At 31.0% G+C, this 25336-nt stretch overlaps 1 protein-coding gene across 3 annotated transcripts in view; it reads left to right on the forward strand.

Moving 5' to 3' along the window:
- LOC129969043 (ankyrin repeat and BTB/POZ domain-containing protein 2-like) overlaps positions 1-23482 on the forward strand; it is a 136226-nt gene extending 112744 nt beyond the window's left edge. For all 3 annotated transcript variants that reach the window (XM_056083448.1, XM_056083450.1, XM_056083449.1), the window contains exons 5-17: positions 1606-1755; positions 5071-5254; positions 6856-7008; positions 9040-9277; positions 10658-10759; positions 10849-10942; positions 13113-13384; positions 14755-14929; positions 17542-17720; positions 19106-19211; positions 19302-19489; positions 20427-20495; positions 20584-23482. In XM_056083448.1, the coding sequence (XP_055939423.1) occupies positions 1606-1755; positions 5071-5254; positions 6856-7008; positions 9040-9277; positions 10658-10759; positions 10849-10942; positions 13113-13384; positions 14755-14929; positions 17542-17720; positions 19106-19211; positions 19302-19489; positions 20427-20495; positions 20584-20898 (2225 nt within the window). In that variant the 3' untranslated portion in view covers positions 20899-23482. The remainder of the gene's footprint in view (positions 1-1605; positions 1756-5070; positions 5255-6855; positions 7009-9039; positions 9278-10657; positions 10760-10848; positions 10943-13112; positions 13385-14754; positions 14930-17541; positions 17721-19105; positions 19212-19301; positions 19490-20426; positions 20496-20583) is intronic.
- The last annotated feature ends 1854 nt before the right edge of the window (positions 23483-25336 follow it).

The following is a 25336-nucleotide window of genomic DNA, read 5'->3' on the forward strand; positions in this document are numbered from 1 at the left end:
ATAAAATATTTTTCCATGTTTAAAGACATCTTCAACTAAAACTAATGAGAAGAATAAAATCAAATTTCATATTAGAGGCGTATAAAAATTAATTCCGAAAAAAATGCTTTTTTATTTAATAAAAACAGTAAGGAAGGCAAGATGAATTCACTGAAAATGCAACCTTCAAGTTTATTAATAAAAGAATATTTCTATGAGTTATTCCATTTTCCATAATTTCGTTATAGTTATTAATTTTGTTTTTTGTTCCGACGAAATCTCTTATTGACGAGTTTTATTTTTTAAAATTCATTTCCCCATGTTTTCGATAGTTTGTATTAAAAAACTTCCCATTCTGCTCATTAATTTTAGCTTCTGATGTTTATAAACAGGGAAGGTTATTTTTTTTGGCCACCTTATGTATGCGATTTAATAGAAATTTTTAGTTATATTTCTTTACCAAGAAAATGGTCATGTTCCACCAAAAAACATTCACTGAATATCATTAACGCTTTCGTGTACAGTTGGAAAGCCAAGACAATATGAAAATACTCGATAACTATGGATAGTAATTTCAAGAGATTAAGACTATATCGAAATAAGATGGCTTATAAATTGGAATGTTATCGTTATTCATGAAAATAAATGCTGTAATATTCAGGCCCACGAATATATTAAAAGCACTGATAATTTTTTTAATTATTTTTTTTTATTGTGTTATTTTATATGACTTAAAAATATGTGAGATATTTAAAGTCACTGTCACTTTTAAAGTATACTGTCATAAATGTAATAAATTTGCTTTCTTCTAGAATTTAATAACTCTTATTATCTCTTTAGTAAGTTTTCCAAAATTAGTACTCTTAAAATTATTTTACGGTAAGGTAAGAAACGCAAGTATTTCATAGAATGCTAAGGCATTTTTATGCGAATTATAAATGAATGAATTTAACTTTAATATATCTTAAATTTTCCAAAGGCATTTTATGTACTACTTTCATATTATATAGAGTGATAATGATATTTAGGTAAAGTATAGAAAGGAGATTTTGATAAGGCTTTTAGACAGAAGTACAATTATTATTTCAAAAAAAGTAATAAAAAGATTACTATGAAAACTCATAATAGCACTGAGTGTTATTAATAGATCTATTTAAAATCTTTTAAATCAGAAGAAAACGGTAGGATTAAAGAAAAAGCGAGGAAACAACGTATTTCATACTTTATCAATAATTATCAATATCAAAATAAATGGCTAGGAAATCTATGAAATATGAATTATTTCATACTTTACCTAAAAAGGCCTTGGCATACGGTTAAAAAAAAAAAAAAAAAAAAAAACACTGAATCTCAAACTGGCTGGTAACGCATACACATTTAATATGAAATTGTATTTGCTAGAAGAAAAAAGGGTTCAGTATTGAAAATAGTATCTATATTTTACTCTTACACTATGTACAAAAGTTACTATAAAACAAGTAACTTTTAAGAGAAACCAGTTGTAGAAGGCGTTACTTGCAACAGAAAATACACATCACTCTTGAGCGATCTTATCAATTTTCACGAGCGCCTTGTCAAGGCGTGACCTGCAATTCATCTCTGAATGTGGATTTTGATCTATTTCAGGAGCACTATCCCTGCCCCGTTGGCCTAGCCAGACGGACAACAACAGCTCGACGCAGCTCCACCTGGCGGAGGAGCAGCCCCGGCCGACCACCTGCAAGTCCATGGAGCAGCACTTACTGACCACCTGCGTGGGCAGCATGACGGAGCTCGGTAAATTATATCTTATCTAACATCTCCTGTCCCTTCCGTGCAATTTCTTATTGCAGTTTAGTAATGAGTTTTTACACCAACTCTTTCATAACAATCAAGATAGATATCAGCAACAAGTGGCGGAAATAAAAAAGTTGATGATCGTAAGCCATTGATAAAGCCCTATTATTTTTGCAGTTGTAAAATTTAGTTTTTATATTCAGCTGAGTATTTTAAAAGTTGAAGAGCTAGAAATAATACAGTCGTTCACATTTAACGCATCGTTGAGGCCTTAGCAGTTTAGCAAACGCAATATTTTCGTTATAGACATGTATTATTGATTTTTTAGAAATTATTTTGTTAATCAAATTCTTTGAAAGAATCACTTTTTAATCATCACGAATAAATGAAACCATAAAGCATCTTTTTAAAATGAGGATTTTAGAGAAGGGGTAGGAAAGTACTTTCTCTACAAAATGATTGTGTTCCTCCAGACTCTAGATCTTTCGGATTTTCATTCGCGGCTTTTCATAAGCCCTCTTTCGTGAGCTCTTCACGTCAAAAACTATAAGTGGAAACCTGTCCGTTTTGGCGTGTCTTTGAGAGGAAGGTTTCATATCCATCCCATTACAATTTCCATCTTTCCACGACATTTGGAATAGTTTCCCATTGATGATAAGTGTGGAATTAGAAGCATAAGGTACATGAAAGTGTTTTTTAACTAGAAATTTACCTAGATGGTTGGAGTGAAGCAGCCGCAGTCGTTCATATCTCTAATAAAGGAGTAGGCTAAAGTACAAAATGTTGAGAAGTGCCACCATTGGCATGCTTGCCATTAGCATGGTATCTTGGAGTGTTTATGAATGACGGTGACCGTGTCAATAAACCTAGACACAACACAGGAGTAAGATTGTGGAATAAATATTTAAAATTATCTGTTGATTAGATGACAAACAAATTAGCAGCAGCTGGAGGAGGAAGTTTCAGTGTTTTAATGCGTATTAGTAAGAGCGCATGTTCACGGTATAAATTTCTTTTGATGCAGAATCTGCATTACTAGTCAAGAAAAATTAAGTGAATTATTGGCTAAGAAATACTTGTGCATTTCTCGTAAAGTTGTAAAGTAAAATAAATTTTAAATTCTATTTTATAGTTAAAAGAAAAAACTATGGTCTATATACAGGATGATTAAAAAAACTATCTCGATATATGAGACTGTAACTATCATACGGTATAGACTCAAGAATCATATCTAAAACAACGGTTAAGCTCTAACAGTTACGATTATAGTGACAAAATTTTTAAATGGCAGTACCAACTTTTTTTTTTATTGAAATATGTTTTCCATAATAGAAAACAATAAATAGCATTGGATCGGTACCTGTAGCATGAAAATCACCACCGCTAGATAGACTTAGAAGAAAGGAGAAAATAATCAGTAGAGTAAAAATATTTTATTGTGTTTCACAAATTTTTAACTTAATCTACTTCGACAACGATGACACTTTGCATGCGCCAGATGTTGCCTAGTACCAAAGCACGTGCCATGCCGAAAGGAATCTGTTGAACTTCACGTTTCTGCTAGACACACCACAGTTGTTTTCTCTTTTCTTCTTTATCTGTCTAGCGTTGGTGATTTTGATGCTGCAGATACCTTTCCAACGCTATTTATTGTTTTTTGCTTTGGCGTGCACATTCTAATAAAAAAGTTAGTGTTGCCATTTGAAAATTTTGAAATTTTTTTCTGTAACCGTAACTATTAGAGCTTAACTGTTGTTTTTCATATGATTCTTGAGCGCATACCACCTCAAAATACCTTGGACCAAAATTTTATTCCAATGTAAATGGTTATAGATATGGTCTCTATAGTTACGGTATTATATGATTATTGATTATTTTAAATTATTGTTCCTAATTAGTTTTGATTCATCTGTAAGAACCCCTCCACCCCGAATCTTCAGTCTAACTTTTATATACAAATTTAAAGTTCTTGTATAACATAATTCATTCGTGCCTTGCTACATCAAAATCGTTTTTTTAAATGCAAAGCGTTTATTAGAATACCTTTCTGAAAAAGGATAGATTTTACAAGTGGAACTGATTCAATCTAATATCTCACATTTAACTTGTAACTGTAAAAGGCACAAAGGCATTCTGAATTCAAAGCTTTCGCCAATTCTCAATAACATAATATAATTTTTAAAAAACTATAAAAAAGTATTGATAAAAATAAAAAAAAGTATAATATGCCGGATGATCACAAGATTTTAACATGATTAGAAAAAATATTGAAAAAATTATTATAATTTGGCATATTATTGTTTTGATAGCAAGACTATATTTCAATTCTCTATGAGTATTGTTTAATATTTCGGCTTCGCACCAAACATAGCATCAGATAATTCTGTCTTTGAGTGTATCAAAATTTTCTGGCTTCTATACAACCCCAAAAATGGCATCATATACTAATGACTGATTTAAATTCATGGAACCAAAGATCACATTGAACCACCATGATTCATCCATCGTTGACGCTATTTTGATAACAAGCGAATATAAAATTTGCGACCAATTAATGCAAAAAATCACTATTTTTGCATTAATTGGTTGAGTTATCTATTGTACTTAAATTAAAAACACAACTAATCCATAGTATAAATTTTGCAGTATTCTTTCAATGGTTCTTTTGTAATAATTTTCTGTAAGAGAAAAACTTCGTCACCACCTTATATTATTAGTTATAAATTTTTAGGTTGTTCTTATATTCAAACATTTAGAAATATTTATTACATTTGCTTCGTATCAGAAAAACCTGAATAACTTGTGATTTGTTCCTTAGAGTATTTGGGAAATTAACAATTATTGTTTTAAAAGTTCATTAAAGCAATATTTGTTGATTAAAAAACATAGATGCAACTATGCAATTAGGAACTTATTTTAATGTTCATATTTTGAAACACAGCTATTTTCTCAAACCTTACCAGAGAGTTAAAAAAACTTTAATGCTGCAGTTTTTCAGATTTAATTTATTATAAGTTACTTATTGTGCAACGAAATGCAAAAAGTTCAATTTACAAATTGTACATAGGCAAAATTTGTAATAATAAATTCAAAATCCTTAAAATAATGGTTGGTACAATTGCATAGCATCATCTATTTGCTTATATACTGTGTGAAATTTTGAGCACAAGAAGAATGTTTGTTGCTAAGATGTGAATATTGTGTCAGTTGAAAGCACATTGAAACATATTTGAAATTTCCAAACTTTTATGAAAAAAGTTTCTTTTAGAAGTTTACAAACCATAGTCAGCTTTCTAACCCAATTTCTTACCCCAGGTGACTTGTTGAGAAGGGTGGTGCAATATTATCAGCACATGCTGGGTTACAGCAGTGGCCGTTGCACCATTGTTTGGGGTCCTGCAGCTCTGCACACCCTGTACTATTTTATGCGATGCTCCCAACTGGAACACGCCGAGCATGGTAACCACAGGACGCCGGTCCAAGAACTGGTTTACGAAAGGTACGAATATTTCATTAGTTTTATTATGCAAGTTTTGCGAACTTTCCTTTGTCTACTTAGATTGCGGTGAGATTTTGATGTTACTTTAAAGCTTTAAACATGAAACAAAAGCTTTACTTGAAAATAATACCTATGATTTCCATACAAAATAAATAGACTTAAGTTTTAGTGGGTTTTTTTTTTTTTTTTGGTCGCTATCTAATTAATCTATATTTTTCGATCTATGAATACGCTTGCATTTTATCCATAAAATCATACAATAATTTCTAAAAAATTTATGCTTAGAATTATTATTTCATAAAATTAGTTCATAAAAATACAATAATTCGATACATATATAATCCACGGACCAATTCACTTAGTTACTGTAGAATTAAAATGATTTATTTATTAAAGACTGTAAGCAGTAGCTTGTCTATAAGGTTGTAGATCTACAACTACTCTTCTCAGCAGTTATGTTAAAAAGTTTATACTGTTATCTTTAATATATATTATATGAAGAACCAGCCGGAGTTGTCTCCATCTCCCTGAAACTTACTCACATACTCTAATGACGGTCTTATTCCTCTCCCCTGCCATAAAATTTTGAACCTTGGTTAAGACCACGAATGCCTTACATGACTTTGGCGAACAATATTACGAAATATGGATCCTGAATCTAATATTTAAAGTATGCAGTAAAAATATTAGACGTGAATCTAATATTTTTACTGCATCTATCGTGCGAATATATATTTTGGACACCTTCTTTCCGACCGATTAAAACACTTTTACACGGAACATGATTTTTTTGTAATAAAAAAATCAGACATTGCGTTTTGGAGTATCAAGTTTACATATATGCTGAAAGTACAGGCCGACAGACGGAGATCCCTCTGACTGATTCAATTAAAATTTAATAAAAATCTGTCATTTAGATATTGAATCTGTTTACCAAATTTTATCTAACTGCATTGTTTAGTTAGCGAGTTCACTTGTATCCGAACAGCAAAATACAGACTTCCTGTGAATGAATTTCGTTTAAGATTTGACTGAAATGTACAAATTTGGTCTTTAGTTCCATATACGAAATTTCATCCTTTTAGCTCAAAGAGATTTTGAATTATCACGTTCACAGTTGGAGAGACACTTTTGAAACATGGAGGTTCATCAAAAACTCGAGCACAATACTTTCTCTATTCTTCGCATAAGAGAAAGAAAAAAGACATAAAATGAATCAGAAAGTAAATGAGAGTACAATTCTCTAGGTTAAGGTTACACATCGAATAGCACTAGAAAGCATCTGAAATTCGTTCATTTTCACAGATAAATTAGATCTGACTTGATGGAATTTCAGTGAGTATATGCTAAAGACAACTCTTTTGTATGCATTTATGTAAAGGCATTTAACAGCAGAAACAAACTGCTGTAGTTGCATTTGAAAAGAAAATAGTTTGGGTTCACGATCATTTGTAATGCTTTGAGAAAGTTAATTTGTGTAATACAAAAGCAAATATTCTGAATTTTTTAAAATTTGAATTGCATCTCACAATGAGAAAATATCTAGCATATTATTTTTTATATTTCATTTTATTTTATTTATTTGTTTTGTACATTTGCAGGCCTTACTTGGTCCTGCCACCGCTCATTGAATGGGTGCGCGTGGCCACAGCTCACGCAGACCATCGTCGCTCGCAAGTTGTAGACAAAGATGATGTCATGCAAGCCTCTCGATTGCTGTTACCAGGTGTTGACTGCCCCATCAGAGAGTTTGGGTTAGATTTCTATTTTATTTTATTTAATCTTTTGTTTCATTAGATTTACAAACATTTATTATTGATCCGTAGTTATATTATTACTGAAAATCAGTATTTATGTAATTCAAAAGCAAATAATATTTTAAATTTATTAATTTAATAAATAATATTTTTGTGTATTTTATTATTGTAAAACTAAATGGTATAATGGTTGATATATGGTATTTTATTCATTGCATTATTAGAAAATTTTACAACCATTTTAAAAATTCAGAAAGACTGAAGTGATTATCAATATTTTTGACTGCGTTTTATAATCTTCTGAAAACATCTTCTATTGACTTGAACAGGAATTCAGATAAATAAGTCTGCAATTGCATGCCAAATACGTTATTAACAGTTCAAAAAGCGTCAAATGTTTGACTGGAGAAGATTAAAGATTGACTGTTAAAATGATTTTAGTAATTCTCGAAGACTAAAGACATAAAAAGAGAAAAAATAAAATATTATAATTAATAATAATATTCTTTACATATATATTAAAACAAGAAAAATTGCTCTGATACTGTTTGAGTAGTGTCGATCAATAAATTCTTTATATGCTATTTCCAACTATTTTCTTTTAAGTTAAGGCAGGTTCAAAGTCAACATCAATCATTTCACTTATAAATTTACGTTTCATGTAATTCGTGTTAAAAAAAAATGTTTTGCATTAATATGAAGACCGAAGGTAAAAAGAATACAAACTGTTTGACCCTGAGAAACACTATATGAGCAGAAATTATTTCTAATTTGAGATGTTCTGAACTTAAAAACCTGCGCGTTTTAGTGACTATTCGATTTCATGTTTAAGTTTTCATAGTTTAATTTAACAAATGAATTCATCCTTATGTAATTCTCATTCGTTGAATTCTTATAAATAAAACTATTTTAGTTAAAATTTTAATTTTATCGCCGAACCTCTTACGTAAGCTAGCAAGCTCCAATCTGCTAATACCTGCTTCAAATGATTAAACGATTTTGTCTTAAACAATAAGTTCTTTCACTCCTTTCCATAGAAAGAAGATTATGATTACAAGGAAAAAACATTTCTGTCTGTTTTGAGATATATACCTTGTGACTATTACATCAATTATACTGATTGTCTTAGCTATGATTGATTCAAGCAGGAAAGCTATTAAAAATTATGTTTCATTGTATATTTTTTACTTTTATTAATGCATAGTTATTATTATTATTATTATTATTATTGAGTTTATTTTGTACCGATATTTGTGTTTGGGTTTTACAAAGTATGTATTTACTTATTGTATTTACAATTTTCAACATTCACATTTCGGGTTTTCAGTTTCAGAACTTTTAGCTGGGTTCTCACAATCCGTTTCGGCTGGGCACTGACTGTGCTGAACTAGCCCCCAATCAAACTTAAGTCGTACTTTCTTTAAATTTTAATATTTAATGAATCGATGTTAATTTTTCTGTATTTTATTACAAGAGAGGCTAATCCTAGCATTGAATAAGCTCAATTATGCCTTTGGAACGAGTGATCATTTTATAGATTCCAGGTTCATTATTACAAAATTATGAACCTGGATTCTGTTGCAAAACTATAGAAAGATTTTAAAAAATTTTATAATGCTTTAAAAAACTAGTTATATCTTAAAATGTACATTTTGTAAGTTTCCGAGTTACAATGCTGGGTCAGTTGTACATGCAATTTCATGTATACTATTTAAGGCTAAGCCCATGTCATAAATATCCAAGCAAACTGTTGGAAATTTTATTCCCAAAAAAGACTGTAAAATTTACTGCAAAAAAGGTCAAATTTTACTATCAAACAAATTATAAATTTAATTCCGAAATATTCTTGTTACATTTTTTTTTTTAAATTTTACTTCCCCAAATGAGAAAGTTTTGTTTTTTTGACGCCCTAGTCAAATATTAAATTATGGTAAAGTTATTGTTGTATTTATTGTGGTTAATTAGTTGGTTAGTTGGGTTTTATGGCGCAAGGACCAGATTTGTATTTATTGTGGCTGTCTTTTCTAGAATTTCGGACGATCGACTACACTGTTGCCAGCGATCGGATGACCTTTTGAAGGCGGAGCTGGCTTTCCGCATGTTGGGCAGCGGGCGGACGGATTTGGTGCCCCACGCCCTACAACTGCTACCCCACGTCGACACCTTTAACGAGCATGGGCTCACGCCACTCATGGCCGCCTGTATAAGAGGGGACGAGGCCATGGTCCACATGCTTCTGGACGCAGGGGCAGATGTCGATATAGAGGCTAGTTCTTTTCCTACTCCATTCTATTCTATATGCATATCATATTTTTTTGGTATTTATAATTGCTTTTATTGGAATGGTACCTGCAATACTTCCAAGTATCATTCCAATAAACCATTAAAGTTTGCGAGTAGATTTTTAAAAAATGATTGAGTGAGATTATTCGAACGGAAAAGAATCTTTTTAGAAGAACCTAGAAATACATTAATAATTTACGCAGAAAACGATCATAGTAGCGTATTTGATATTATGATTATCTTCTGTTATGGAATGACTTTGGACGATTGTTAAATTTGAGTTCTGTCTGTAAAAAGAACATTTTTTTTTAAACTGCAAACCTCTGCTTATCATTTTTTCATAAAAATTCAATGCTTCATCGTTATATTTTTCGGCATAGTCATATCAATTTTGATTGAATACTTTCCACTGTTTTGTCACCGTGTTTATTTTATGTTCCCTTTGAAAGATATTCCATTAGAAAGTAGTTATTTCCAATAAAGTAACTAAAATATTTAAAAATACGATTGGTGAGGAAACTTCAAGATTATAATAATGTCAAATGAGCTATTTAAGAAAAATGCTATGCGTGCTTATTGTAAACAGCGCTGTCAACAAATCTTTTTTTTTTTTCTTCTTCTTCTTTTCTCCTTCAATATTAGCTCATTTTAACATATTAAGGACCGCAAAGAAATCTGTAAGACATACACCTGGGACCACACGATTTTAGGCAGACTTGTACGTTCTAAAATCCTCATAACTTTGCTATTTATGAAGCAATAACGGAGGAGACGCGAAACACGAGAAAAATTCGTGATCGGTCCTTGTCATCAATCTTATTTTGAGGTCAATGTAAAGCTTTTTTTTTTTTTTTTTTTTTCATTTTTCATAATATCCATTATACATTGTAACTACTATTGCAATCAAAAGCACTTTTATACTCATTAGCAGAACATTTAAAAACTCATTATGAAAGCTTTGCCTTTCTGTAATTCTTTTACTATAATTATCCTCCAATTCTGTACTCCAGTATTTAACATTTACAAGAGGCACTATTACTGTCCGAATGTTAATCCAATCTTTAATGACATTTATTTTGTGGATTCATATAAAAACCTTAGTAAAGTATGTAAGAGCTTAACTTGAAAACAAGATGGCTATTACATAATAGAATCGCATTCTGCTACCTTCAGAGCCTAAATTTCCCCACTTATTTAACGATTTCGAAATAAAGGTCAATCGGATAAAGGTCAAATTGAAATAATAATGTACGAATACAAATGGCGGTATGCTCGTTCAGAAACCAAAAATAGTATTTCTAAGTTTGAAAAATATTATCTTTTTTTAATTACTAATTTTGACAAGATTTTTTACAAACTTTAGACTCCAGCTCCAAGTAATGCTTATCCCTGCGTCAATCCAGAAACTCAGCACTGGACAGCTCTAACTTATGCCACAACCCACGGACAACTGCCTGTGATTAAGGTATGGTATGGAATGGTTGTTTGGTCTGAAACTTTACTCTGCAATCAATGTATTAATTTTTTATAAAATTTTTATTTTATTCTTTGCAGTTGCTGCTAGAAAAGGGTGCCAACGTTGAAGGAGGTGCTAGATTTAGCGAAGAAAAGATTACTGTGACACCCCTTCAATTAGCTGCAGCATCAGGTACATTATGTCGCGTACAATTTCAAAAAGGAAGATCCCTTTTTTCTGCTTTATTTATTAAACCAAAAATAATAAGCGTCGCGGGTGATTAATCTCATAAAATGGTTAACTCTATACTTTTATTAAGGGGGGGATCTTATAATAATTGTAATTTGGTATGTTCTTAAGGGATACAGTTTCAGCTGCAGACAATCCTGAAGAACGTCGTCTTGCAAAATATATGCTAAAATAATTAAACAATTCTAGTAATAAAAGTTTTAAAGTTATCAGTCAGTTTTTCACTCTCCTACACATAAATTCGTGTTTAATAAGTAAGGATATGAAAAATAAGGGAAAAAATGAGAAAAATACATGAATATAAAAAATAATACACAACAAAATCCTAAAGCATAAAAGGAACAGTTATAGTATAAGGAAGGAGAATTCATAATGAATTGAAAAATGTAACAAAAAAGTTCTAAACAAATTATTTATGCTTGAAATCTATCAAATTTTTATTACTGTTTTTTCAGATCGACATTACAATCATCAGAGAAAATAGGATTTTTACAATAGCCTTTTGAAATTAGTTGAACGGTATCCCTTTCTTTTGACCCATGGAATATTAAGATAATGGCAGAGGCAGATTTTTTTTTTCCCTTAATTATCAACTAAAGTGGCTAAACTAAGATAGATTGTAACGCAAGATATTAAGATGACTAAGTAGATACAAACGCAACTAAAAACTTTTTCCGTTCTTCTAGATTCTGATCGATTACTTCGAAAAATGATTGAATTAAAATATTTCTGATTCTCAAAATTGATCAATTTTGTGTCAAATTTAGCAAATTTTGTGTTTTGATATATTTGATAATCCTATGAATTATAAAATATAAGAATGGTATCACACTTCGTTAAATATAAGCAGTCATTGTATAATCATTTATTTATTTCATGAGCAAGTTATTGTATTTTGTATGGAGAAATATTGTATTTAATTTACTACTAAGATATAATAAAACATTGAGGTTTAAAACACTCAAATTGTTCACTTCTGCCAGGCTACAATGTCATGCTATACAAATTACACTGCCATTTTTAACTTAATAATCATAAAACAGAACAGTTTCACAGAATTTCCGAGGGATATTTTTTTTGGAGGGGCGGGGGGGGGTAAAAGACTGTGATGCCGATAGAAAATTGTAATTGATGTTAAAAGAAAATTGTAATTTTTCTTTTCCGAGCTAAACTACTATCTTAACAAAATGTTCATATCTGTATGTCTTTTTCTATTTACTTACTGTACTTCCAATTACACTTTTTCGATTTTGTGTTACTATATATAACTTGATTTAAATTTTTCTTCTTTTTATGTTAGTTGCACATTTATTAAAAAGATGATGAAAGCTGTCATGTTTGTCAATTATTTAAGGTAATTGATCAATGAAATAATTCTGATATCCTTGATCAAGTTAAATAATATTAATAATAAATAATATTCCATTCTTTCATTTATAGTAGTTTGTTTGCATTTTTACGAAGTTACTGCAACAAAAAAAAACAACTTAAAATAATTTATAAACATAAGTTTAAAATTTGTTGAAATGTGAAATTAAATTGATCCAAAAGTGAGGCATAATGTACTCTGCTTAGGACCGAAAATGTTACTAAATCCGCTTAATGAAATGACACTCCGATTTTTTTAATAATATAACCTCCGATTAAATCCTTAATTTCTGATCAGTTTAAAAATGACGTTTCTATTAGCATAACATTATTGATGTGAATTGTAGCCAAATATTACCGAAAGCGTAATATTAATAAAGCTAAATATAAGCAGAATTGCGGAGTCAGATCTTTGTGAGTTGGAACTGATACGTTACTAAAGGTAAGGCATCATACTCTAATAAACTATAATGGAAAATAATCTTGAGTGCGAATTAACTAAAACAATATTCTGTGAATGGAGAAAGACTGCTTGGAAACGATCGAGTTTCTAAGACGATACGCTATTTGTTTATTTAATTATTAGATTTAATATTCATTCTATGATCCACGAATTTAGTTTTGTATGCTTCCATATATTTCGAAGTAATTAAATGATAGGTTATTTGATCTTTTAGAAAATCGAATAGCTAAAAATGGACGGAGATAATACTTGATTTTAGAATATATTTATGTGTTCTTGTAGGCCGTTTGAAGCTGGCTGAACTTCTGTTGTCTCACGGAGCTCATCCCTTTCTGTCAACCACCCTCCGTGATTCCTTGGCTTACGGCGGTGCTGCTCAGAGGGGATGCTACAGTGCCATTGCAGTGGCTGGTGCGCACGGTCAGCGTACCATGCTGCATCTTCTGCTCTCCCACCCCGTGGCCAAGAGCAGTAAGGACGTGCTTTCGCTGGAGGAGATCCTGGCTGAGGGAGCCTCAAATCTTACCTGCGATAGGAGGGCCAACAGGTTGCAGGTAAAACATCTGTTTTTCATTCATTTGCTGTTCTGTTCAAAAACTACCAGAGGGATTTTAAAAAAATTAACGGCCTTGATTCTGAGATGGAACATCGCTATTGTAATTCTTTAATAGAAATAGGGATTCAATACTACTCATGCTCTAAACTAATAATTCCCAAACTTTTTCAATTGGCGGTTTCCTTGCTGATTCTAAATTTTTTCTCGGCATCTTATGTAAAATTCTAATAAATACTTTTTGCCAGATAATGAGTAACTCTTATTTAATTTAATTAAAAATAATTAAAATGCTTTTTATATCACATAAAAACTTATCAAAATAAGTTTTAATATTACTATTTAATAAGTATAATATTCAGTGGGAAGGATGAACTTTGCATTTTTCCCAAAATCGAACAATTAAACTGGACGATATTCATTTTTCCCCTATTAGTTTTCGAGCGGTACTTTGGTTTTATGACAAACTATCAACAATCCTACTCACTTCAATAAAAAATAAATTTGATTCAAATTCTTGGGCTTTTAGTAATGAAAATGATATAATATATCGCGGCATCTTTGTGAGGAAATCGCAATTCATCTACACTTTGGGAATCACTGCTCTAAGTAACAAGATAGTATAGGGCTCCTGCTAATGAATCAAGTCCTTAGAAAATTAAACTCTAAAGTACAATAGTAATGTATATCTATCTATGTATCTGTACCACTTCGGGTCGAGCCTCTTAAGACCAGAGATCTTGGAAATTTGCCAGTTCTACCACCTTGTAATTAGACCATTGGCTCTAATATTAGCCCATTTTGAAAGTGCTTACATATTTTCTTCATATTGACGTGATTTGCTTTCTTTTTATTTAATTCATAATCTGTCATTTTGAAGTTGTAACATGGTGGGAACTGTTTGTCGAACAAGGAACTTGTGTATGGCTCGGTTATTCCAGTCTATTCGTTAACGAAAAATTCATCTATTTGATGTCCTTGGAGTACCGAAAGCCCTTTTTTGTGTCTAATTTGATTTATATGAACAATCGATTTCACTCGTGGGTAAATGGCGTAGCGAAATAGCGTCTTAAACATGATCTGATCCGCCATTTGTCATCAGTCGTTTAGCGAAGGTAAGCAATGCCCGAGTCATAGAATTGTTTTGGAAATATTGTTCTATGGGGAAAAAATGAATTTATATGTCGGTTTAGATTTAGTTTTCTTGCGCAAGATTCAAATCTGACTATGCTGAGTCAAACACGAGATAATTGAGCAACTTCATTCTTCAATTGTCAGTTAGAATTTATATGTATATTTTATGTATTCAGCAATAAGGAAACAAAATCGTCTCTTTGTAACAAAACTGAGTTTTTACGATTTTTTGAACAGGTGGTTCCTGTGTCTGTGGATGACCTGAACAAGTCGTCATCGAGTATTCCAAGCACGACCGACTCCGGCCAGGTCATCAAATTAACCAAAGCACAGTTGAAATGTTTACAAGAAGCGATGTACCACAGTGCTGAGAATGGCCATATCGACATCACATTGGATCTGCGGAATATTGGTAAATAATTTGCATCAAACGCTTTTTTTTTTTTTTTTTTTTTTTTTTTTTCGTTCTTTCAGACAAGGTCAGTGTAAAAAATCATTTTATGAAAAGGCATTTCTCCCCCTCCCCCCACAAAGAAATTATCAGATGGACTCATATTTCCTAAAAATACTACCCGGAAACGATGTAGGCATGTTACACGACTTTAGACACAGTAGATGCCTAAAGTCGGTAAACCTGATGTATGTACATGGATGAAAGAGATTCTGCACTCTAAACATAGATCAGAAACTGGTATAGAATTATGAAATCTTGTGAAATTCATTTTCTGTATTTCCAGGCCCTCAAAAGAAACAAGCAGACAAAAAATAATGTATGGAAAGTTGTTTTGTTAAAATTGGATTATGATAACTACAAATTCTTCATGAAAAGTTATGCATTGAATATTTAAGCATTTGGAATATTCCGATTGCAAATAACGCTAAACCTTTTCCTGGTTACCTTTTCATAATAGTTTCTGTTTTAAAAAAGTTATTAACTACAAACATTTTATTTCTGTTTTAAGAATGTTATTTGAACCAATTTATTTACTATCCTTATAACCACTTTTGCCCCAAATGTAATTATCAAAAGCTTTAAATAATATTGGTTTAAAAAAATTGAAATTCACAAGAAAGATTGGCCAGGTAACAATGCTTTCCACACAAAATAAATTATACTTAGATTTTCATTTGAGATAATGATGAAATTATAGCAATAAAAAAGGGTATTATAATTTTTTTTAATGTTAATATGTTATAATTTAAATGTTTGTGTTTCTATAAGAAAAAATACTATATTCAATTCCTGTTTTGTATTAAAATTGTCATTTATTTACTTACTTTTTTACTTGTTGAGGAACTTATTCCGTATTTATGCCTGGGATATCAATCTCTGAAGGGTGGCGCTGTTGTCCAGTTATTAGCTAAAGATAGAACGGTTTGCAAAGTAATTTTCGATTTAAGAAAAAAAGGAAAAGATGTTAAATTGAAGAAATTCAGAATTTTCGTCTTCCAGATTATTTATTTATGATCATTTTATGGATAGATTTACAATAATTATTCACTAAACGGTATCAGTATCGTTATATTTCTACCCTTTTTTCCTATATTGGTTTACATTTTTGATAAACAGATGCATCGATTTTAGCCGTTTGACAATCATGATTTTCCTAATTTTTTTTCAGGAATATTAATAAAGAAAAAATTTACTACAGTCGGGACCTCAGTATCCATTTGCGAATTACCGATACTGCAGTTTTTCCTTTAATAGCAATAGTAGAGTCAGGATTGTAGGGTGGTTAAAAATATACTGAGGTTAGTTGGGTGTCTCTGTTTTTCAGGCGCAAAAGCCATATTTGGCCGTACTTCGACAAGCAGAAAATAATCAGACAATTAAAAAAACTCACATATTAAAATATAAAAGCAAAAAGTATCAACATGGAAATGCAAAAAATTAATAAATTTAAATAAAACACTGATGCGAAAAAAACATTTCTAGTAATGTAAAAAGTAAAACACATATATACTGTGATTTTTTTCTATTACTAGCAATGTAAATAGAAATACATATTAATTTCACGGTACTCTTACTTATTTAACCCTTACTATGGCCGTGGGAAGTATGCTTCTGACCAAATTTATCAATCTTTGTATGAAATTATGTAGGTTGGCATAAGTTCTGACAAATTTTTTTAGAATGACAGAAACTTAGATGATTCAGCTCTTTATCTTACACAAAATGTGTCTTGATTCGTTACTTAATTATTAATTAATCAAATTAAGTTTATCTAATTAGCTAAATGAATCGCTTTTCTTATTCTAATTCCAAGCCTAAAAATATTTTAACATAATATGAATAGAAAAAATGGCCCTTTAAAGGATTAAACTCCTATCATACATTGCTATGGGCCACACAACGATTTAACTAATTGTCTGCATCGTTATCGATTCCCCTGGGGCTACTGTTCGGCTTGAGGCAATGTATATATATATATATATAATATATATATTGAATTTGCAAACACTAGATGAAATAAGAATTAGAATTTAAAATAATGATATCTATACATTTGACATAAAGCAACAATCACAGATTATACTTAGTTAAATTGATAAACGCAAAAAAGACACATTGTTAAAAGATAAAAAAATTTTATTATCAAATATTTTAGTGATAATACAAATGGAAGTATAGTTTTCATTTTCAAATCCAGAAGCACACTGGCTGAATGGAACACAGAATATTGATTTTTTTAAAATAGTTTTTCGGTAAAAATGAACTGAGCTTCAAAGTATGATAGGTAAGTTTAATATGTATTATTGAAAAAAAAAAGAGAGAGGTTCGATTATATGTGTAACTTTTATGTTGGTTATTTACATAAAAAATTCGATAATTTGTGAAGAAAATTTAATTAAATCAATATATTATTCCAAATATCAGTCTGTTGTGGGCTAACTGCAATATACTATACTTAAAACGCTTTTGATGTATTTGTTTTGTGTAATGAATTTTTCATTTAAATATTCGTAGTTTTGATATAGCTATTATCATTTGTTCTAAAAGAAGCTGCTTTGGTTTTTTTACAGGTGTTCCATGGACCCTTCATTGCTGGATGAACACCTTAGCGATGGCGTACGAGCTGCAGGTGGAACCCGTCATAGACCAGCTGCTACAAGACTACCTGCAAGTGTGGCCGGAAGACTGTAGCTCGCAGTTCGTCGATGAATGCTTACCCTTGCTCTTCACCATATTCAGGCACAGCAAGGTTCGGCATACTTCTTATTCCAATTTTGATATCTTCTTTAATTTTCTGCTTTTCTTGCCACATTTCAGCTACAAAATGTTTTCACGTCCCTTTATTTAAATAACTATTCTTTTGTGACACCCAAATACGCATATAAATAACAAACATATATATTTCACATTATAAGAGCGGAAGCGTTTATAATTTTTCCGCCCTTCTATTTGAGGTCTGGTCCAATAGTTCAAAAAATTCTACTGTAAAGATTTGACTGTTTATCACTGTTTTCGAATGTAATTGCGAGTTCTATTTTCTGTAATCATGAAGTAGAAAATATTAAGTAGATCATGTAATCGATTTACACAGCATGGAATAGGACCGAATTATCCACCAAGTGTTTTAGGAACGATCTGATTGAGAAACATGAAATGTAGAAAAAGTTGTGGGCTCTATCCTTTGTCTTTACCTCAAATGTAATTAATGAGTTAGGGCATGAAATGACTAAGAAGCCTGAAACAGTACAAGAAAGATCCTCCGACAGGGCAACCTAGGCCCCACCGCCTTCATATTTTGAAGCCATTTCAGATTTATATCGCAGTTGCTCCAAGATCAATTTGATCGACAGAAAATGCTACCTTTTCCTTTATAATAAGTTTGAGATTCATGGACTGGTTAGGTAGGCCAATTGTTAGCACATGTTAGATCAAGTGTAGTTAGAACCATCATAGAGTCAGATGTCGTTGACATTCCTATTATTGACTGATGGAGATTAATTATTTGCATTATTTATTCAGCTCGACCCTTTTCTTAGCTTTTCTATTTTTCTTTCTTCTCCATTGCCTTCTTATGGCTAATTTGTTCTATCGAACAAATATTAGTTAAAGATTCAGAAATCTAAAATTAATTCACAAGTTAACTGCAAATTGCTGGTTTTTGATCCTCATAGGCCAATTTAATTCATTCATGTTTTATTATTTTTAACTTTAAATACAAAGTTAGTAATTTATTATGACTAATAATGACATGGTAAAAGGTTAGTAGAATTTCTACGAAATAACTCATAGTCGGCTACCTGGACAATATACCAATTAACAGATATCCTGCAGTTTGCTATCAACGTGCTGATTTTATAATAAAAGAAAACTGTATTTTATTGATATATTTAAATCTGAAACAATCTGATTCAATAAAAAAAAATTCTTGAAAATTGAAATTTTATTGAAATATATGAAGCACTTATTTTAGTTTTTTAGAGCATTAAAAGTTATCAATTTGTAATACTAAAAGTTATCTTAATCTAGTAAAAAAAAAATCTATGTCATGAATTATAAGAATGTGCTATTGTTTGTTTATTTTCATTGAATAAAAGACATAAAATGATCTGAACAGAATTATTTTACAATCTTTAGAAGGAAGGTACCACATTGTTACTGGCTGACATCTTTTCCAACTGTTATAGTAAAGAACCCATTAAAGAAATCCGAGATGTGGGCTACATCGGGGGAGCGCGAATTGGTAAGGAAGACGTCCTTTTATTACTTTGTGTGTAGCTGTAGTCTGATTAATTTGTAATCATTTTAACTGAATATTTTCTTTCTTTAAAAGATCCTACGTATGTCAACAATCCAGAGATGTCCGATGTGCAGTTCAGGGTGGAAGGTCGAGTATTTTATGCCCATAAAATAATCCTCGTGAATGCTTCACCCCGGTTCAAGTCCATGCTTTCGACGAAGTTCTCTGAAGGTGTACCTCCGGTGGTGCAGATTAACGATATCCGATATGACATATTCCAAGTGGGTACTCGAAATATTATAAACCTTTCAAGCCTTGTTAAAATCCATTTTCTACTTCATTATCGAACAGTTTTATCATTACGCTACTACTAAATGAATTTTAGCAGTGAAATAAACTTTGTTAATAAACAGGAAATAAAAACTTTAGAATCAAATTATCTGTTACTTTAAATGTGGCAGAATAAGTAATCTCATAATAGTTTCGTATTTTTTTTATTCACAATAGTAGCGAGAAATTTAAGAATTAAATTTACGAGATTACCTTTGTTCCTTATTAATGAAAACTAAATATTCATTGAGAATATATTTACTTAAAGCGCATTATGCAGCATATAATGAAGACAGAAATGCCAGTTTAACAAAATTCTGACGATAGAAAGATATGCGTGTAATTTCGAGATGATTCGTATTTAATTGCTCATATAGTAATTTTTTGGCAAATGCAGGCCAACTTTCTTGGAATTGTAAAACAAATGCAGAAAATATGGAATATATATATATGGGATAGTGCTGAAGCGGTTGAATAAAGCATTTTTATCCGTTATACAGCTTGATGGATTTCCCAACGTAATACTCGCGGGACAGAATTTCGGCAATAGTATTGACAATCTTTTCAGTAACATATGCGTATACATTTAATTAGGTTGGAGAAATTTCTCCTTTTACGTTATGATGTTATTAATTTATATTGAATGACAGAATTTATCGCTTCACTAATGCCTAGAATTTGAATAATTAAAGCATTCATGGCCCATTTTTCAAAATCCAATAATCTCTCAATTTTATAACATTTACAAGTTCTGAAATATACAGTTGAATAATTAATCACATTTGATTCTGATCTAATTTTATTTAATCTCTTGAAAATCTTTGTATATTTTAAATGCCTCTTTCTTTTATCAAAATTCTTAACTCAAAAAATGGAATTCTTTTATAGCTTGTCATGCAGTATCTTTACAAAGGGGGTTTCGAAAACTGTGAAATTGACCAGAATGATGTTTTAGAGGTAATTTATGTCCATCTTTTGATTAACCAACTATAAAATGTATTAATTTATAAAATATATTGGAATCATTTCTTTTTCTCCCCTCTAGTTGATGGCCGCTGCAAGTTTCTTCCAATTGGATGGTCTTCTTCGTTTCTGTGAGTCGCGCAGTTCCAAATTGGTCGACTTGGACAACGTAGTATCAATGTATATTCACGCCAAGGTATATAATGCTTTGTATCTTCTGGAGTACTGTCAAGGCTTCCTTCTCCAGAACATGGTGGCCCTTCTCACTTACGACGATTCCGTCCGAAAACTCATCTTTGGCAAGAAGCTTCACAACCACGATGTCCTCAGCGGACTTCTGCTTGTACTGCAAACACGAGTTCGCGAAAAATCTCCCAAATCCGCAGCCAAAAGCTGAAGATAGATTCTGCCAAAAAATTGTCTTAAGCGTGCCATGAAGATTCATTCTATGATGAAATCTTATTTATTTTTTTTACGATGCCATTCTATCAGATTGATGTGTCCACCAGGATAAATTGTTGACCTGATGACTCATTTAGTTTTTAAACATCATCCGGGAAGCTATGAATCCAGTTTCAATGACGCCATTGATAAGATTGCTTTTCTCAGGTAATATGTGTGTCTATTTCAGTGGAACTGGCTCTACATATCAGTCATATCTAGTAATGCGTTGCTATTCAGTTCTGTTTGTTGTTCAGAAAGACTTCTTGTGAGTTATGAAGTTTGCTGCAAGTAATATGCAAAATCGTTAGACAATAAGTTAATAAATAAAAAAAAGCTTATTTACCGAAGTTTGCTAAAATCTCTTTCACCATGACATTTAAATACATGAACTTTCATAATTGAAGATTGCTTGTCTTTTCCTTTTTGGAAACATTTGCGAGAAATCAGTAGTGAATTGAAAGACAGAGAGAGAGTAAAACCAATTTCTTCAATTAGTATTAAACATAGTTATATTTCGACATTTAAAAAATGAAAAAAGAATGCAGCAACTGTATAGCAATTCCTTTTGGGATGTTGAAAGAAAATTCCATGAAGGATTAAAAAAAAAAAAAAAATCTTGTAAATTTTATTGTTTCAGGCAAGCTTCAAAAGCATGAAGAACCATGCTGTCAAATGAACTGATTCATATTCTTACAAACTAATGCTCAAAGGTGTAAATAATGGATTGTGGATTATTTTGATGTTTCCAAATATTTGTGCAAGCAGAGAAGCAAACTCTTTTGGGATTTATACAATTGATGGAAAGCTCAAATACGTACAAATTTACTGTTGTATGTTGACATAGTCAACAAGAAGCAAATCAGTGCCATTCATTATTTTATTATTTATCTTTGCTTCAATCTTTGAGACCTACATCTGATTCCATCTGGTGTTACTTAAGCATGTGATTGGTGAATAATTATAATTTCAGAAGAGTCGAGGCTAGGCAGCCACTTTTCAACAGACCAAGTGTAAAGTGAAGCATGTCAGAATTTCTTTTGGTGCCATGAAAATGCTGGAATTGTTAATAGGGTCACGGCAGCTATTTAATAATGTTAATTATTTGTTTGCATGATGTCAGTAATTTAGAATCAATAAATCAAAGTATTCTCGATTTAAATCGGAACTGCAATGTGTATAGAAGAAAATATGCAAGTATAAATCAATTTAGTACATTTATAGATCAGTTTATATATATAAAAGTGAAAAAACAAAATATGTTTTTGAATAATACCATCACAAAAAAAATTTTTGAAGTTCCTTTAACATTCTTTTCAAGTTATTTTTTTTTAAAGTATTGAAAAACTGTTATTTATTTTTAATTAAAAGTTTTGAAAAGGATGTTTATATTAATGAAACTTGAATAATAAGTCAGCCATCACTCTCTTCACTTTCTTGATATATTTACCATTCGGTTTCAGTTTAAAATATGCCTAACTCTAAGGATTTATTGTATAAAAAATAGAATGGACTTGGGTAAAACAAAATTTATACTCTTCAAAAGGATTTCTTCAAAATCCATTTTATACTTGTCTTGTTAATACGTATTGCAATACAAATGCACAAACATTAATTAACAAGTTGCCTCACTGCAACTTCTTGAATTGACCCTTTTCTATCATTTAATTACAAAAAAAATGTAAACAACAAAACAAAAAAATAGCATAGCCAAGAACATCAATTTAATCCTGAAACAGTGTTTAATGAAATATCAGAACAACCCATGAGTAATCTCTATACTGTCCTCCAAATGTTCATGAATTTATGCTGCTTTTGCAATACATTAATCCTAACACTGAAGGTGAATAGTGTCACAAGTTGTTGGCTATATACTTAATAACTGGACCCTAATTTTTTTTTAGTTTGAACACATTGTTGACTGAATTATAATAAAAATTGACTTACTGACTATACTCTGATGTAACATATCGAGAATAGCTCTTGTCAGTAGCTTTATAAGAGATCTAAATACAAGAAATAGAAAATCAGCATTAAAACTAAAAAAATAGGATTCTAAAAATGTATCATAATTAGGTAGATGAAAAATAAATATATTGGTTGCTGGTCAACATTTTAACCTCAGCCAACAATGTGTCGAAATGTTTTGTTCTGTATTTTTTTTTTTTTTTTTTTTTTTTTTTGCATTCTTTGGTTGTTAAACTGCGTTATTACGATGATGCTGAATACAATCCAAGACCATTCATGGACTAGTAATTATTTTCCCCTTCCCCTACCTCAGGAAACCCACCGCAGAGGTCATCTTCCGATTTGATCCAACTTTTATATGTATATTGCATTTTAATGTTTGTGTTTCTGAAATATGATGTGTAGATATTTTATGTACTATTTGTGTTAGGTTATATTTATAAGGTTGTGAAAACTTAAGGCTACAAAAATCTTTGTACTGAATTATTTGGTTGAGAGCATTACAAACAAAATTTGTTTTTTGAATGTAAAAAAAAAGCTATATTTCAGCAATAAAAACAATTTCTGAAAATATTGTGCGTATCAAAATTTTTCTGTACTGTTAATAGTTTAATGAAATAAAGATTTTAACAATCACTAATACATTGTCTTTTATTTTAATTTAGCATGTATTCAAAGCAATATCATGAAACTGAAAGGGAAAGAAACCCTCGAATTTCAATTTCAAGCTTTTTTAATTTGATTGTACATTATGTACAACAAGACGTCTGGCAGCCAAGTTTGTATCTCAGAATTTGTCCAATTTCAATTGAATTTCTTATGCATATTTTTACATTCATTGTTCACTTAATTAATAAAGTAATTTTAAATCATTGCAATCTTTTTAACTAAAGCATACATAGACTTGAAATCGAAGCATATGCAGATTGTTTCAAATTTGTGCAATACCTGCAAAGTGGCAAAATCAGCATAGTTATTGTATTTGGCAACCCTTTTCAGTTCTATTTTGCATGCATCTCGAAAATGGAAGACAGTGGGCAGCATAATGTTAAACCTGGGAGATATTGTACATTATCTGTAGTAAAAAACACTAAAATACTATTTGTGAGATTTTTCTCAAAATCGAAGAGTGGTAGGGCACAAGCGATTATTGACTATGTATTTAGAGGTCCTAAGCTATCATGTGAAATAAAATTTGATAAAATCAATCAGATGGTTGGAAACTGAGGAAATGTTTCTTTGGTTTTGTATATTATTTTAAATATATTGATGCGTAAAATTTTTTCAACAAATATAAGATAAGACGGGGGCATTATTCTGGCGGAAGATCCTTTTATTTAGGAAAAACTGCGCCAAAGCTTTAAGTTCAGAACATAGTTGCAATTTTATTCAGAAATTGAATTAAAACCACATACATGAAATAAAACCAAAAATGAAAGAAGTTAAAAAAAACTATACTTGAATAAAATCAAATATCATGTAAAAAATTCCCTTCTTTTAAAAATGCTGATATGCGGTTTTTGCTTAAGTATGACAGATCTCAGATATCCGAAATAAAAATGCTTAAAACGTAATGAAGTCAGATTTGAACAATTTATTAAGGCATATCGCATAATTAAAATGTCTCCACAACGTCTGTAATTTGATAGAGGTATTGAGAAAAATAGATATCCGTGGGTAAGGAAGGCAATCCTTTACCGAGTTAGCATCGGCGGTTTCGGGGGGGAAAATATCCATGGTGTTATCATAGGTTTTACAGTTTATTTTCTGTACTTAAATTCCACTGATTTCGCCAATTTTGGAAAACTCATTTTGGAATATGTGCTTGCACATCATTAAAGAAGATCACATAAGAAGAATCACATCATAAAGAAGATCACATAAGAAAGGGGCTGCCTATGAAACTCATTAGCAGATTTTGCAGCAGCATCAAATTTTCATTCCCATAGATACCAACATGGGAAGGAAAAAATAATAAAACATCAAAATCATTCCGAAATAGAGTATGGGGTAGGTACTGAATTTTAAGTATGAGTGAATGATCCTGATTAAAGCTAGTAACAGCTTGGAGAGAACTCCAAGAATCAGAGTAAATAAGGATCTTTTTGAAACCCTTATTTCTCACATATTGAAGAGCAAATTAAACGGTATTTACTTCGCAAGTGATCACAGACTGAAATGTATAAAGCAACCGACTTAAAACTCCATCACCACAAGTGAAGGCACAACCTATATAGCGATCAGACTTTGAATCATCTGTAAAAATCGGTATGTAGTCGCCGAACATTTCAGCGAGAGTTAAAAATGAAACTAAATACCACGTCTGAAATGTCTACTTTTGTAAAAATTTAAAATGGATGCAGCAAAGTGATTTTATATTCAAATCACAGAAGGGTATGAAGGAATTTTCAGCAACATCGATAACA

Source organism: Argiope bruennichi, chromosome 5 (genome assembly GCF_947563725.1).
Source record: "Argiope bruennichi chromosome 5, qqArgBrue1.1, whole genome shotgun sequence".
NCBI classification, from domain to species: domain Eukaryota; kingdom Metazoa; phylum Arthropoda; class Arachnida; order Araneae; family Araneidae; genus Argiope; species Argiope bruennichi.